General features: G+C 46.2%; 1 protein-coding gene across 1 annotated transcript in view; it reads left to right on the forward strand.

The window, feature by feature from the left end:
* Window positions 1–235: 235 nt before the first annotated feature.
* The window catches only part of LOC143283873 (arylsulfatase J-like), a 35,771-nt gene continuing 20,022 nt past the window's right edge, over window positions 236–15,984 (forward strand). Inside the window, exon 1 of the mRNA XM_076590253.1 lies at window positions 236–382. Coding sequence (XP_076446368.1) covers window positions 248–382 — 135 coding nt within the window. The 5' untranslated portion in view covers window positions 236–247. The remainder of the gene's footprint in view (window positions 383–15,984) is intronic.

Raw genomic sequence — 15,984 nt, forward strand, 5'->3', positions numbered from 1 at the left:
TATGTATTCATGTAGCTGTGTGTATTTCACTTTTTCTTTTCTGTCTTTCTTTCTTTCAGATGGTTTGATAAATAAATAAAAGTATTTTTTTTAAAGAAAGAAAAGAAGCAGTTGGTGCTTAAACAATTACCATATGGAATGAAATGTTGATATTAAGTTTGACACAACTGATGATGGGCGCAAGCGAACGGAAGAGTGTTTGTTGCTGTTTGTTGCAGAAAGGATGGGGTGGTTTGTTGCGGAAAGGATGGGATGGTTTGGTGGCTTCAGCATCGTATTGCTGCTGGCAGTGACCATGGCTCTGGTGCAGAAAGGGGCTGAAGCGAAAAAACCACACATTCTGGTCATCTTGGCTGATGACGTCGGCAACGCTGACTACCAGGTGTGTGTGTGTGTGTGTGTGTGTGTGGTGTGTGTGTGTGTGCATGTATTTTTTTTTCTTTCTGTATGTTTTGTTTGTTTTTATTCATATTTATCATCGGGTGACCAAGCCAAGGCACGTGTTGTTGTGATTGCTGCAGTGTGAGTGTCAACAGTGCTTCACTTTCTTTTCCAGACTCTTTGGGTTTTTTCTTTTTTCGGGTTTGAATTTTATTTTTCTTGTTGGTTCCAACAGCTTTCACGTCGTGTTCTGGGCCTCGTTTTCAGTGGTGGACAGTGTTGACGGTCTTGTGGATCGTCATTTGCGCTGATTTACCCCCACCCTCCCTACCGTTTTTGTGCCCCAGAATTTGGGACATTGGGACATTTTCTTTACTACAGTTTGGTGATGATGAAGAATGATGGGAATGAAGATGCTGCAAGGGGGGTCCGTTCCGAGAAGTGGCTGACTCTCCTCTGTGTGTTCTCAGTCTTCCCATTTGAGTTCATTGTCCTCTCAACTCAGGGTCCGAGGCGGTTCACTTCACTTCACTTGTTCCTTTGGATGGCCGTTGGGGCACCACAGATAACCTGTCACCCACCTTCCTCCGTCCTTCTCTGTCCATTCTGGGATGTTGTATTCCAATCTCTTTTTCTGTGTGCCTCTCCTCCCTCCTTGTAAAATGTCCTGCGGGATCGTCTTTGCAAGTCATGTTGATCTTGTGATGTGCGCATACCAGCTCAGTATTTTTTCACAGTGGTAAGGTCTTCATATGGCCCGATGGATTGCATGATTCTGTTCCCCACATCCTCGTTGATTATGTGATCTTTATAGACGATGCCTAAAGTCTTCGAAAGCATCCCATTTCTGGGGCCTGTATCCTGTTTTCTAACTCTGCCGTGAGGGTCCACGTTTCACATGTGTACAGGAAGATAAAGATGACCAGGAAAGCATGCATTCCTTGGTCATCTCAGAGCCAGATAGGGACCAAACCAACCCACCTCTGCTCGGGCTTGAACCCACGTCTTCCCAGTAGTTAGTCCTTCAGGCTGACCACTTCGCCATGGGGACTGATCATTGATGCTGGCTTGGTAAGCGTTGTGGCAGGAAGCTGAAGCTGATAGTAATTTGGAGCTCCAATGATACTGACTTTGGGCTCCAGTGATACGGACTTGGAACTCCAACACTACTGACTTGAAACTCCAAATATGCTGACTTGAAAATCCAATGATACTGACTTGAAAATCCAATGACACTGACTTGGGAGACCCTAGATAATAACTTTGCGGTCCTAGCTACTGACCTGGAACTCTAATGATACTGACTTGAAATTCTGTTGATAATACGGAGGTAGTGCAAATCCGCGTTCATCGGATTTTCGTCAGGATTCCCTGTTTATTTTCAGCGATAACTGCGTGCGCGTGCGCGTCTCCACTGCCAGGTTTTGTTGTTGTTGTTGTTGTTGTTGTTTTGTTGTTGTGTTTTTGTTGTTGTTTTTTTGTTTGTTTTTGTTTTTGTTTTCTTTTTTTTCTTTTTTGTCACAGAAATGCTAACATCTAGTAGATATTTTTCGTTTTGTAATTACACCAGTTATTTGTTTTAATCTTCCATGTTCACTTTCAGCGTTTTCTTGTCAAATCTCTGCCATTCAAGTATTCGAACAGATCTATTTAAAATTCAACACAGCATCATCTGCCTTCGACTTCGGAGAGTCTTGACACACCAAATACCAGTTTGAAGCATCATTTTATCCACAGCACGCATACTTTTTCATGTCTTTGTGAAAGTGAGGGAAGGTGTCACGGACAAGAAGGGTTGTGTGTGCGTGTGTGTCAACGCTGCCAATTATGGTAGACCCACTCTCCTTGTAGCTCTCCCGCGTGCTCCTTGCAGCTTAGGAAGTATATGGAATGCACGTGTTGCACTGGAAAGCATGACGTACAGATTTCTGATTTGATAGCTATGGGAAGTTTTCTTCGTTTGGAAAACCAGCACCGTTAGTCAGTGGAGCAAGACACTTGGCCAGGTCTACAACAGTGTAGGGTCCTATAGAGAGGGACGCTCAGCCGGTATTTTGGCCGGAGTTCAGAAACTGTTGAGGTATTTATTCTTTTATTCTAGAGTCGTTGCATTGGTAAAATGATCTTGCAGTTTGTAGTATTTGTTGTACAACCGTTCGAAAATGTACGTACCTGTTTTACTAGGCGGTTTTTCTCTTCGTGTGTTGTTACCTGAATTCGTACTGTCTGACGTTACATGTGCTTAATCTCTCATTTCGTCTTAGATATTTCCTAGTCTGGAACGTTACCAGTTTACTTGAAACTGACATGTCGTTTTTTGCTTGAGTGTTTGATCCTTGTTCTCTAATTCGGCATTATTTTCACTCTAAATTTACAATTTCAAATTACCTCATGCATTCTGTTTGATGTGCTTGAATTACTTGGTCCATTCTCCCAGTTTTGAATGTGGAAACAGTGAAATACAGGTCTAGCCTACATTTGTTTGGGGGATTATTTTCAGTAGATTTGTAAATTATTTCAGGAAATAATTGTTAAATTGGAGTTAAACCTGAATATTTCAGCTGTTGGTTGAATTAATATTTTGTAGAGACTGGAAAACCGTTCATATACATTGCTTTACCTGTCAACCGTGATGGCATTTAAGGGGAGTGAATGAGACTGTCCATGATAATGTAATGTAGTGCCATTGTGATTCCCCTTCCACCCCGAAATGGTGGGCGGCAGTTGATACGATTGTGGATAATTCACTAGAACTAAGCCGCGGATTCTAGGATTTTGTCTAGGGAACTCCACTCTCCCTCTGTGGAGACTCATCCCGCTTGTTGAGTGGCCGTCTTCCACCTGGGGAGCTCGAGCGTCGCTGGTGGACGTGTTTCCCCAAAGCGCTACACCAGAGTCCACCTTCCAGGACAACGAACTGTATGGTGCCAGTTTCTCCACCCCCCACCCCCGCACCTCCGCCCCTCCGAAGTTGAGTGTTACTGAAAAAAAAGACAAACTGTCGTAGAAAAGGGTGACGGAAGGGGAAATGATTGAGTATTCCTCCTGCTGAAGAGTAAAGCCAACAGACTTCTTCTTTGTGGTGTCAGTGTCCTATTGTATCGCGTCTGATTTGTGTTTTGTATTTGCTTATTTCGGGCTTTTGTTTGGATAAATGTGAGAGCGTGAGAGAGTTGGCCATAACTTTTGGTTGAAAAGTTGCACGCGACAATTGGCGAGCCTGCCAGGATCCTTTCTTAGATAGTAGTATCTGAATTCATTTTTGTGACTGGCCACTCTCCTCGTTCACTTCTCACTCCCATCTCCCAATCTTAATTACACTATCGCAATGAATTGGCAGGTAGCTGTAGGTGTCTGGAGTGGACTTGGGTCTGCAGGTTACCAGTCAGTATACATTTGTACATTACTTCATTAGTGTATGGTACTGGTCATTCATTGATTGCATGGAGCTTCGTTCTGGCTGCAAGCTTAGCGTCATGACAGAAAGTAGGCAGGATCATATTTCACGGTGGCGCAGTTTCGCTGCTGAGTTAGAGGTTCCAAGGGAGCAAGTTGCTGAGTTTGTTGCTGGTCAAATGCTTGAGGATGAAGCTGCAGTGAAAAGTGAGTTAGAGGAAACAGCTCATCAAAGGCAGCTGGAATGGGAGGAGGAGCAACACCAACAGTGTGAAGAGCATTGCCTCCGGCTTGAGGTTCTGCAGGGGGAGAAGAAAGGGAAGAATTATGGCAACAGTATGATTATGGATCAGGTAGAGGGGAGAGTCTGACACTGACGACGACCGTGGATTTCGCCCCAACCTTCCAAAGTTCGATGAGAGTAAGGGTGACATTTCGTCTTGACTGATGAGGTTGAGTGTGTGGCTACTCTGTACGGATGGAAGAGCACCTGGGCGACTAGTTTCTACTCGTCTCACTGGTAAGGCCGAGGATGTGTACAACAACCTGAGCGACGCTGACGCGGGTGACTACAGTGAGCTGAAGGAGCAACTTTTACCTCGTTACCAATTGAATGCAGAGACGTATCGTCGTCGTTTCAGGAATTGTAAAAGAAAAGACAACGAAACTTTTGTGCACTTTAGTGCCAGGTTGCAGGACAACTTAAAGCAGTGGCATGAGCAATCTAAGATTCCTGATCTGAAACAATTGATTCTCCTTGAGCAGTTCTTACAATCTTTGCAAGCTGACATGGCCGCCTACGTGGTGGAGAAGCAGCCACAGTCTCCAGAGGAAGCTGTCGCATCAGCTGAAGTTTACTTCATGGCTCAGAGGTGGAAGTTTCTTCATCCGGTAAGTGTTAGTGGTAATGCTTCAGGAGGGCAGGATAAGTCCTAGGTGGGTGGAACTAAGAGCGAGTCTGGGAATTCTTCCGTTAAGACTTGTTTCATCTGTCAGTCATCTAAGCACTTGGCTAGAGCCTGTCCCAGGAAAGGGGAATCGGCGGGCGCAGTACAGCGTCATGGGATAGAGGCCAGGCAATCCGTTCAGGTGCCTACTCTCTGCACGCCATGTAGAGAGCAGGAATACGATCCACACAGTCAGGTCGTGGTAGAAGGCAAGCCAGTACCAGGACTGCGTGATACAGGGTCTCATGTCTGTGTCGTGAAGAAGTCTCTCATATCTGATTTTCAACTCACTGGCAGGCAACTTGAGGTTTCTATGGCCGAGAAAGACATCAAGCGGCACTATCCTATTGCTGTGGTTAGGATAGACAGTCCGTTTTTCACGGGTCAGGTTGAGGCTGTAGTTATGGAGACTCCAGTGGTTGATTTAATAGTTGGGAATCATGCTTGGTTAGAAGATCTAAAAGTTTTGCCCCTGTATGGTACACCCAAGGAAATCTCTGTAGTCACTTGTGCTCAGGCAGCAGAGGAGAAGAGGCAACCTTCTTTGCGAGTGGCATCTCCAGGTCTCGAGACAGTGACGCTAGAGCAGTTGAAGGAACTACAGAAAGGTGATCCTGGATTGAAGTCTTTGCGGGAGGCAGCCAATCATAGAGACGTTAGGGTTTCTGGTCGTACAGGCGAGGTGTCCTTCAGGTGGAGGAAGAGTAGTCTGTACCGTGAGTACCGTCAGGCGAAGACTGAGTACAGTCAAGTTGTGGTCCCCGCACAGCTTAGACAGGGAGTAATGAAACTGGCTCATGAACCACCCATGGGGGGTCATCAAGGAGGAAAGAAGACTCTGGACAGGATTTGGAAACAGTTTTTCTGGCCTGGTATGTGTGCGGACGTTCGCCGATTTGTTTCATCCTGTGACCAATGCAAAAATGTCTCACCAAAACCTCAGAGAGTACCTCCAGGGAAGATGCCTCTGATCGACACTCCTTTCGAGTGGGTAGCAGTTGACCTTGTTGGGCCGATTACTCCTGCGTCAGGGTCAGGGAACCGCTATATCTTGGTGGTTGTGGATTACGCCACCCGGTACCCTGAGGCCGTTCCTCTTAAGGCCGTAGAAGCTACCACGGATGCTGAAGCGCTATGGGAGGTCTGGACTCGAGTTGGTGTGCCATCTGAGATTCTAACTGATCGCGGAACCCAGTTCATGAGCGACGTAATGAAGCAGATGGAGAGATTGTTGTCCATCCGTGGGTTGGCAACAACTCCTTACCATGCTCAAGGAAATGGGCTGGTAGAGCGGTACAACGGCGTTCTGAAGACTGCGTTGCAGAAGCTTACTCAGGAGAAACCAAAGCAGTGGGATCAGTATATCCCTGCACTACTCTTTGCCTACTGGGAAGCGACTCTCACCATTTGAGCTCCTGTACGGAAGAACAGTATGAGGGCCTTTGTCTTATGCCAGATGTGGACAGATGAACACACTTCTGAAGTTCGTACTACTGCAGAGTACGTAGTAGACTTGAGGAACCGTATCGAGGAAACCTGTGAGTTAGCACACAGAAATTTGGCTGCGGCTTCTCAGAGACATGCTGAGGTTTTTAACAGGAAGTCTCAGAATCGTGCATTCTCCCCTGGTGACAGTACTGCTGCTTTTGCCCCAGAGACACAACAAATTACAGCTGTGTTGGCAGGGTCCCTTCGAGGTGTTGGAGAGGAAGGGAGAAGCTGGCTATAAGATTTGGATGGGAGGGCAGGACAAATTGTACCATGCGAATCTGATGAAGAGGTATGTGGAAAGACAGGTGGACTCTGCTTCTTGTGAAGTTCCGATGGTGGCTGTTGCTGACGTAGAGGAGACTGTGCCAACTTCTATCGCTGACAGTTGCCTGTGCCCAGTCTGGTGGCTGAGGAAACAACAGCTGACTTGAACTTTGGACCCAGGTCTGAATGACAAACAGAAGGAGGAAGTTTTGACCATTGCTCATTGGCACGAGAAGGTCATGGATGTACCGTTGCAGACGAACTTGGCAGTGTTTGACATGACCGTAGAGACAGCAAAGCTGGTGCAAGTAAAACAGTACCCTTTGCCCCATGCCAAAGTGGAGATCGTCAAGCAAGAGGTAGAGACCATGAAGACGCTTGGGGTGATAGAGCCTGCTGCATCTCCGTACAATGCGTCGGTAGTTCTCGTATGCAAGAATGACGGAAAGATCCGGTTCTGCGTTGACTATCAACGTTTGAATAACGTCACCGTCTTTGATGCGGAACCTCTACCTGATGTAGAGCATCTTTTCTCTTTTTGGTAAAGCCCGGTACTTTAGCAAGCGGGACCTCAGCAAAGGTTACTGGCAAATTCCGGTCAGAGAAGACATCCGGCCTATGACCGCTTTCACAACTCCCATTGGACAGTTCCAGTTCTCTGTGATGCCCTTCGGCTTGAAGAATGCAGCAGCAGCTTTCTCAAGGATGATGAGCCTTGCTGGATCCCATAGGCATGAAAGATGTACATAACTTTATGGACATCATGATTGCATCCAAAACATGGGAAGAACATCTCTCTGCTATGGAGGCAGTTTTCCAGTGATTGGAGGAAGCAAATTTGTCAGTCCGTCCAAAGAAGTGCTTCATTGGGTTCGAGGAACTGAGTTTTCTGGGACATGTTGTATGGCATGGTCAAATCCTGCCGGAAATGGACAAGGTGGAGAAAGTTATGAAAGCACCAGTTCCTGAGACTAAGACGCAAGTGCGAGCCTTCTTGGGCCTGGTAGGCTACGACCATAAGTTTATCCCTAATTTCTCTGCCATAGCACTTCCCCTGACTGACCTCACCAGGAGAGGTGCTCCAAACAACATTGTTTGGACTCCAGAGTGTGATCGGGCCTTCAAAACTTTGAAGGATCGTCTGGTTTCTAGGCCAGTGTTGCAACTGCCAGATCTGTCCTGCCAGTTCGTGTTACGAACTGACGCCTCAGACCGTGGTCTGGGGGCGGTGCTCCTGCAGGAGAAGGAAGGTATACTGCACCCTGTCGCTTTTGCCAGCATGAAGTTGTCTGGAACTGAAAGTCACTACTCTATGATTGAGGAGTGCTTAGCAGTAGTGTGGGCTACAAATTCCAGCAGTTTTTGTACGGTCAGCAGTTCGTGCTCGAGACTGATCATCAACCTCTGCGGTACTTGCAGACAACAAAAGTTGCAAACCAAAGGCTGCTGAGGTGGAGTTTGCTCTTAGTCTTACTCCTTCAGTTCGAGTGATCCCTGCCAGACTGTATGCTGGTGCCGACTATATTTGAGTTGGGCATCTGCAGAATAATTGTTTCCCCTTTGTAGCCGTGCAGACGGATATTCGTGCTCAACCAGGGGGCTCTTGTCACGGACAAGGAGGGTTGTGTGTGCGTGTGTGAACGCTGCCAGTTATGGTAGAGCCACTCTCCTTGTAGCTCTCCTGCATGCTCCCTTTAGCTTAGGAAGTATATGGAATGCACGTGTTGCACTGGAAAGCATGACGTACGGATTTCTGATTTGTGAGCTATGGGAAGTTTTCTTCGTTTGGAAAACCAGCACTGTTAGTCAGTGGAGCAAGACTCTTGGCCAAGTCTACAACAGTTTAGGGTCCAATAGAGAGGGACGCTCAGCGGTATTTTGGCCGGAGTTCAGAAACCGTTGAGGTATTTATTCATTTATTTTAGAGTCGTTGCATTGGTAAAATGATCTTGCAGTTTGTAGTATTTGTTGTACAACCGTTCGAAAATGTACGTACCTGTTTTACTAGGCGGTTTTGCTCTTCATGTGTTGGTTACCTGAATTTGTACTGTCTGACGTTACATGTGCTTAATCTCTCATTTTCGTCTTAGATATTTCCTAGTCTGGAACGTTACCAGTTTACTTGAAACTGACATGTCGTTTTTTGCTTGAGTGTTTGATCCTTGTTCTCTAATTCGGCATTATTTTCACTCTAAATTTACAATTTCAAATTACCTCATGCATTCTGTTTGATGTGCTAGAATTACTTGGTCCATTCTCCCAGTTTTTGAATGTGGAAACAGTGAAATACAGGTCTAGCCTTTTTTGTTTGGGGGATTATTTTCAGTAGATTTGTAAATTATTTCAGGAAATAATTGTTAAATTGGAGTGAAACCAGAATACTAAATTTTCAGCTGTCGGCTGAATTAATATTTTGTAGAAAGAGACTGGAAAACCGTTCAATTATATTGCTTTACCTGTAAACCATGATGGGATTTAAGGGGAGTGAATGAGACTGCCCATGATAATGTAATGTAGTGCCATTGTGATTCCCCTTCCACCCCGAAATGGTGGGCGGCAGTTGATACGATTGTGGATAATTCACTAGAACTAAGCCGCGGATTCTAGGTTTTTGTCTAGGGAACTCCACTCTCCCTCTGTGGAGACCAGACTTCATCCCGCTTGTTGAGTGGCCGTCTTCCGCCTGGGGAGCTCGAGCGTCGCTGGTGGACGTGTTTCCCCAAAGCGCTACACCAGAGTCCACCTTCCAGGACAACGAACTGTGTGGTGCCAGTTTCTCCACCCCCCACCCCCACACCTCCGCCCCTCCTAAGTTGAGTGTTACTGGAAAAAAAGAAACTGTCGTAGAAAAGGGTGACGGAAGGGGAAATGATTTTGAGTGTTCCTCCTGCTGAAGAGTAAAGCGAACAGACTTTGTGGTGTCATCTTTTAGTATCGGTGTCCTATTGTATTGCGTCTGATCTGTGTATTTGGAGTAAATGTTTTGTAATTGTTTATTTCGGGCTTTTGTTTGGATAAATGTGAGAGCGTGAGAGTTGGCCATAACTTTTGGTTGAAAACTTGCACGCGACAAAAGGGGAAATTGTTGTTTTTGACAATTATTGACAAGATCTATTATATATATTCCGTTTCAAGGCAATGGTTCCAAGCTGATAATGTGATCTACTTTCTGTCATTTGTTTACGCCAGATCTCCATAGGAGGAATCTTTAAAAAAAAATTAATAAAAAAATTGAAAAAAAGATTTCAAAGTGACAAACTTACTGCGTTGCTTTCTTTTAAAATGCTGTATATGTCTTGAGTTCTAAAGACCTTTTTGACGACATAGTTTTTGTTTGGTCAGTCTGTGCAAGTAAAATGATCTGATCGAACTCTGGTGGAAAGTTGTCCAAAGAAAGGCAGTGCACACCCACAAAAGCCCATAACGTCATATGAACTTTTTTGTCGCTCTGCAAGAGGGAAATGTTCCTGTCAAAAGCATATACTCTCCCTACTGCCTTGGAACCCCAATGATACTGACTTGGAACTCCAATGATACTTCTCTGGGGTCCCTAAATGTTGACTTGAAACTCCAATGACACCAACTTGAAGTTCAATAGTATGTGACCCTCCACCACGAAATGAGTCGCTTTGCACCAGAGGTCGATTTTTAGTTATTGGTATATCATAAATGTGCAATAAAAGAGCTTTACAGCTTGTAAATCGGACCATTCTGTGAAAAGTTATTGCGATTTTAAGTTCTAAAGTCGCGAAAGTAACAAACTGAAATCAAGGCTGAAGTTTTGGAACATGTTCATAGCAACCACATATTTCTAACCAAGATATGTTCATGAAATTTGGCACACTTATAAGCCTACTTAGTGGCAATATCCACAATTGCACAAAGTTTGAAAGAAAAATATTGAGTGTACTTGATTTTATTCAAATAAGTTTGTTATTGTTGTTTTTTTGTTTTTGTTTTTTTTTTGGAAAGAATTGCGACTGAGGCGTAAGTATACTTACGTTTTAATCAGCTCATCATGACTAAAATCTTCGAGTTTTAAGATTGGTTTTGTGGTGTTTGTGTTTCAATTACAATGAAACTTTTGCATTGTATAGTATGTGTACTAAACATTTATGCCAGATTAAAGGGGGGAAATGCTAAATCATGATGCCGAATCATGTAATTGTTGTAATTGAGTGTGCTCACTGATTACTGTGCTTGTGATATTACCACAATCCATGCAACGTAACAAAAAAGATCCATACAACAAAATTGCTCACACAAAAGGTACAGGTTCACGTGCATTTTATCTCAGCATAGCATCAAATAAAATACACTTCATAATCCAAATGAACACTTCAAACACTTCATCTGCAAAGAAAACCTACTTGCCAAAACCCATACTTCACACAATAAAGACACACATCATCAGTCAAACACTCAATCTGCTAAAAAAAAAAGAAAAAAGTGCAGATATGTGGCACAGGTAATCAATTTTTGTGGTTCAAAGTGTTAGTCATCAAGGTGGATGGTGTTGATGTTGAACCTTCTTCCTCCACTCTTTTTTCTCCACCGGTGGTATCAGTATGTTCCAAAAATGCATGGTTTATCCTGAAAGTTTATGTAATACTTCTTAATCTCTTTTAATTTTCTTTGTTTTGAATTATTTTCTATATGTTCTGAAGTGTATTCATCAATGCTAATAATGTTAGATTAAATAACAGTAATTTCAGTTTTGTATATCGACATCACAGCTTTCATTCTTTACACAGGACTTATACTTTTATGTATTTTATCAGAAAATAAACACACACACACACACACACACACACACACACATATGTATATATATATATATATATATATATATATATATATATATATATATATATATATATATATATATATTCCAGATGCAGCTTACTGATAATAAAAGTATGAAATGATATGATGATCAATGCTGTATCACTATAAGTATCAGTGTGCATGTGCATTAAGTTACTTTTTGCATAGTGGCATGTCAAGCACATGCACACTGATATTAATTTTATGTAAATGTCTGTTCAAAACTTTACAATTCCATACATGTACATCTATTCAGTTTGTAAAAAGAAACTAAGTTTGCACACTTAATGGTAAATTTATACTCTAAATCAAAGTACATTAACACTTGACCACAAATCACTCTCATAGATAGTTCACCAGCAGACAATAATTTAGTTGACAGTGTAGTTAATGTGGTGGTGTTGCCTCTCCTCCTAATGACATGACTTACCAGCAGTGATCTCAGAACTGGTGAACAGGCAGGCATATAAAGTACCATCATATCTTTCAGGGCTGAAAAAGAAATTAACAATTAGTAATACTGTTAGTATTTACTGTTGACAGGGGTTAGGGGGTGCACGGGAGGGTAGTACCTCTAGAGGGGGGGCTTGTCACGCTCTTCCGGGAGTGGTTCGTCCTCTGTTGGTCCCCACCGGCACCCAGCTCTCACCTATGGGTCCTAGAAGCTGCTAGCATGCGGCAGCGCCCAATCCCCGGGCAACGGCTTTGACAGGTTGGCTAAACTAGGTGAGGGTAGCTGATGGGTCTCAAACCCTCGGTGAGTTAGGGCTTGTCTACCCAAGCATGTGAAGACTGGATCCGGCGGACTCTGCGGAAGAAACCTTCATGGTTCAACGGAGAGGAAGGCGGTTGCAGCAGAGCACTGTGGAGTGCTGAGGGCAGGATGAGACACATAGGACATCCTGGTCATCCACTGCATCCGTTTCCATCTCCAGTCGTCTTGACCTCGTCTTGCCACTGGATACAGATGGTCTCGGACAAGAGTGAGGTCGACGGTGCGCAACTCCTCACTATAAACAAAGTCATCGCACAAGTCATCAGTCATCCTTCATCCCATACCATCATTTTCCCCAAGCCCTGTGGCGACAGGCGAGCGACGAAGTGACAGGCGTGGGTACACTGGCAGTCGTAGCTGCAGACCTGCACACAGGCGGCTCAGGCCATAGGGTCGTTTTTCACCGACTGGAGCAGTGGTGGAGATCGGCAGCCCCCTGAGCGACTGAGCAGCCCTCTTCAGGACAGCACTGCTCACCTCCATGGCATGAGGAAGGGGCTAGAAAAGGTGCCCTAAACATTGCCTGCTCCACACCACCCTAGTCAGCATACCGCGACTGACGGGGACCCTACTCAAGCGGTCGACACACAAAGGAAAGAAAGAAGAAAACAAGGAGCACCCCATTGACCATTGCCACATGGAACGTGCGTATGCTCTGGACAGAGGCGACTCAGCCAGAACACAGAGACGCACAGCACTCATTGCGAGTGAATTAGCCAGGTACAACATCAACATCGCTGCCTTAAGTGAGACCAGACTGGCAGAAGAAGGCGAACTCTGTGAGCGAGGCGCAGGCTACACCTTCTTTGGGAGTGGTCGCGGACCTGAAGAGAGACGTGAGGCTGGAGTTGGCTTTGCAGTGAAGACAACCCTCATTGGCAAGCTGACTGGCCACCCGAAAGTAGTGAATGATCGCCTGATGACGATGAAACTCCCTATATGCAACGGGAAGAAGTTTACCACCATTGTCAGCACCTACGCGCCCACCATGACCAACCCAGATGAGATCAAGGACAAGTTCTATGAGGACCTGAACGCTGTCATCACCACTGTTCCCAACGCAGACAAGCTCATCATTCTTGGTGACTTTAACCCGAGAGTTGTGACAGCACCTCCTGGGAAGGAGTGATTGGGAAGCATGGGGTTGGTAACTGTAACAGTCAATGGCCAACTACTTCTCCAGACATGTGCTGAACACGACCTTCTTATCACAAACACCATCTTCTGCCTCCCTACCCGTAACAGGACGTCATGGATGCATCTTCGCTCTGGGCATTGGCATCTCATCGACTTTGTCATCGTCAGGAAGAGGGACAGGCAGGACGTACGAGTCACGAGGGCCATGTGCGGCACCGAGTGCTGGACAGACCACCGCCTTATCGTCTCCAAGCTCAACCTCCACATCCAGCCCAAGAGACGGCCTCAGGGCATGAAAGCACTCAAACGCCTGAATGTCAACAAGCTGGAGCTAGGCAACATCAGAGCTTTGCTGACACCCTGGAGGAACGCCTTGAGTCCACCGTGCTGGACAACCAGAATGTGGAGGCAGCATGGGGCGCACAGCATGAGACAGTGTACAACACTGCCATGGAGTGCCTGGGGCCTTTTGTCAGGAAGCACAAAGACTGGTTTGATGAGAACTGCACCGAGATCAAGCAGCTGCTAGAAGACAAACGCCAAGCCTACAGAGCCCACATTGAAGATCCCAAGTCACAGTCAAAGAAAGACATACTGAAGAGCGCACGCAGCACCATCCAGCTGAAGCTGCGGCAGATGCAGGATTCCTGGTTGAGCAACAAAGCTGTTGAGATCCAGGGCTTTGCAGACAGGAACGACATGAAGAACTTCCATAATGGCCTGAAAGAAGTCTACGGTCCCACCACCTCCGGATCTGCTCCACTTCTCAGTGCTGATGGTTCTACACTGATCACTGACAAGGACAGGATCCTTGAGAGATGGGCTGAACACTTTGACAGTGTACTGAACCACCCCTCCACCATCAATGATGAAGCCATCGACCGACTCCCCCAGGTGCCAGTCAGTGAGTCGTTGGATGCCATTCCAACTTTGGAGGAGACCCAGAAAACTATCCGTCTGCTATCCAATGGCAAAGCCCCTGGCTAAGACTCCATTCCAGCTGAGGTCTACAAAGAAGGTGGTATGGCGCTGACTGAGAAGCTTCATCAGCTGTTCCAGCTCATCTGGCAGCATGAGGCAGTTCCACAGGACTTCAAAGCCGCTTCCATCATACACCTGTACAAGAGCAAAGGAAATCGTCAGGCCTGTGACAACCATCGTGGAATATCCCTGCTGTCTGTCGCAGGCAAGACTCTGGCCAGAGTGCTACTCAACCGTCTCATAGCGCACCTTGAGCAAGGTCTCCTACCATAGAGCCAGTGTGGCTTCCGGAAAGAAAGCGGGACTATCGACATGGTGTTTGCTGCCAGGCAGCTCCAGGAAAAGTGTCAGGAACAGAACGCCAACCTTTTCTCCACCTATGTCGATCTGACCAAGGCCTTCGATACTGTTAGCAGAGATGGCCTTTGGAGAATCATGGCGAAGTACAGATGTCCCAGAAAGTTCATCACCATCATACAGCAACTACACGATGGGATGCTGGCCCGAGTCCAAGACAACGGAGAGACTTCAGAACCATTCCCTGTCTCCAACGGAGTCAAGCAAGGGTATGTTCTTGCCCCCACCCTGTTCATTCTCATGTTTTCAGCCATGCTGACAGATGCCTTCAGAGACGCTGATGTAGGCATTGGCATCAGGTACCGCACAGATGGCTCACTCTTTAACCTCAGGAGGCTTCAAGCAAAAACCAAGGTGAGGACAGACACCGTCAACGAATTCCTGTTTGCTGATGACTGCGCTCTCAACGCTGCCTCCGAAGCTGACATGCAACACAGTGTCAAGTTCTCTGCTGCCTGTGACAACTTTGGCCTCACAATCAGCACAAAGAAGACTGAGGTGATGCACCAGCCAGCTCCAGGAAAGCCTTACGTTGAACCAAACATCTTCATCAACGGGCAACGACTGAACGCGGTGGACAAGTTCACATACCTGGGCAGTACACTCTCTCGCACAGTTGTCATCGACGACGAGGTGAATGCCAGACTTGCCAGAGCTGCCTTCGGCAGACTCCATAAGAACGTTTGGAACAGGAGAGGCATCACCCTGGAGACGAAGCTCAAAGTATACAAGGCCATAGTTCTCACCACACTGCTCTATGGATGTGAATTATGGACGGTCTACAAACGCCACGCCAAAAAGCTGAACCACTTCTACACCACCAGCTTCAGAAAACATCTCGGCATAAAGTGGCAAGAGAAGATCCCTGACACAGAGGTGCTCACTCGTGCAAACTTGCCCAGCATCTACACCATCTTGATGCAGGCCCAGCTGTGCTGGGCAGGCCATGTAGTTCGCATGCCAGACCACCGGGTCTCCAAGAAACTGCTGTATGGCGAACTCCAACATGGCAAGCGCTCCCATGGAGGCCAAAAGAAGCACTTCAAAGACACTTTGAAAGCTTCTCTGAAGGCCTTCAGTATCAGCCACGACACATGGGAGCTGAATGCAATGGACAGACCAAAGTGGCGTTCAGCTGTCCACAAAGGCGCCAAATCCTGTGAGGCCAACAGAATCGCTGCAGCAGAGCAAAGCAGACAGGCCAAGAAAAGCAGTGCCAGCAAGTCCCCGACAGCCGCCACCATCCCCCGTCCACACTGCGTCAGAACCTTCCGTGCGCGGATTGGCCTGACCAGTCATCTGCGCACCCACAGAGCCCAACCCACCCACCCCCAGGATGACTAGATGGTCCTCGTCGATCCCGACGGACGAACCACACTGTTGACACAACTCTGTATTTATTTACCTCAAGACAACACACACACACAC

The sequence above is a fragment of the Babylonia areolata genome, chromosome 7 (assembly GCF_041734735.1).
Source record: "Babylonia areolata isolate BAREFJ2019XMU chromosome 7, ASM4173473v1, whole genome shotgun sequence".
Taxonomy (NCBI): Eukaryota; Metazoa; Mollusca; class Gastropoda; order Neogastropoda; family Buccinidae; genus Babylonia; species Babylonia areolata.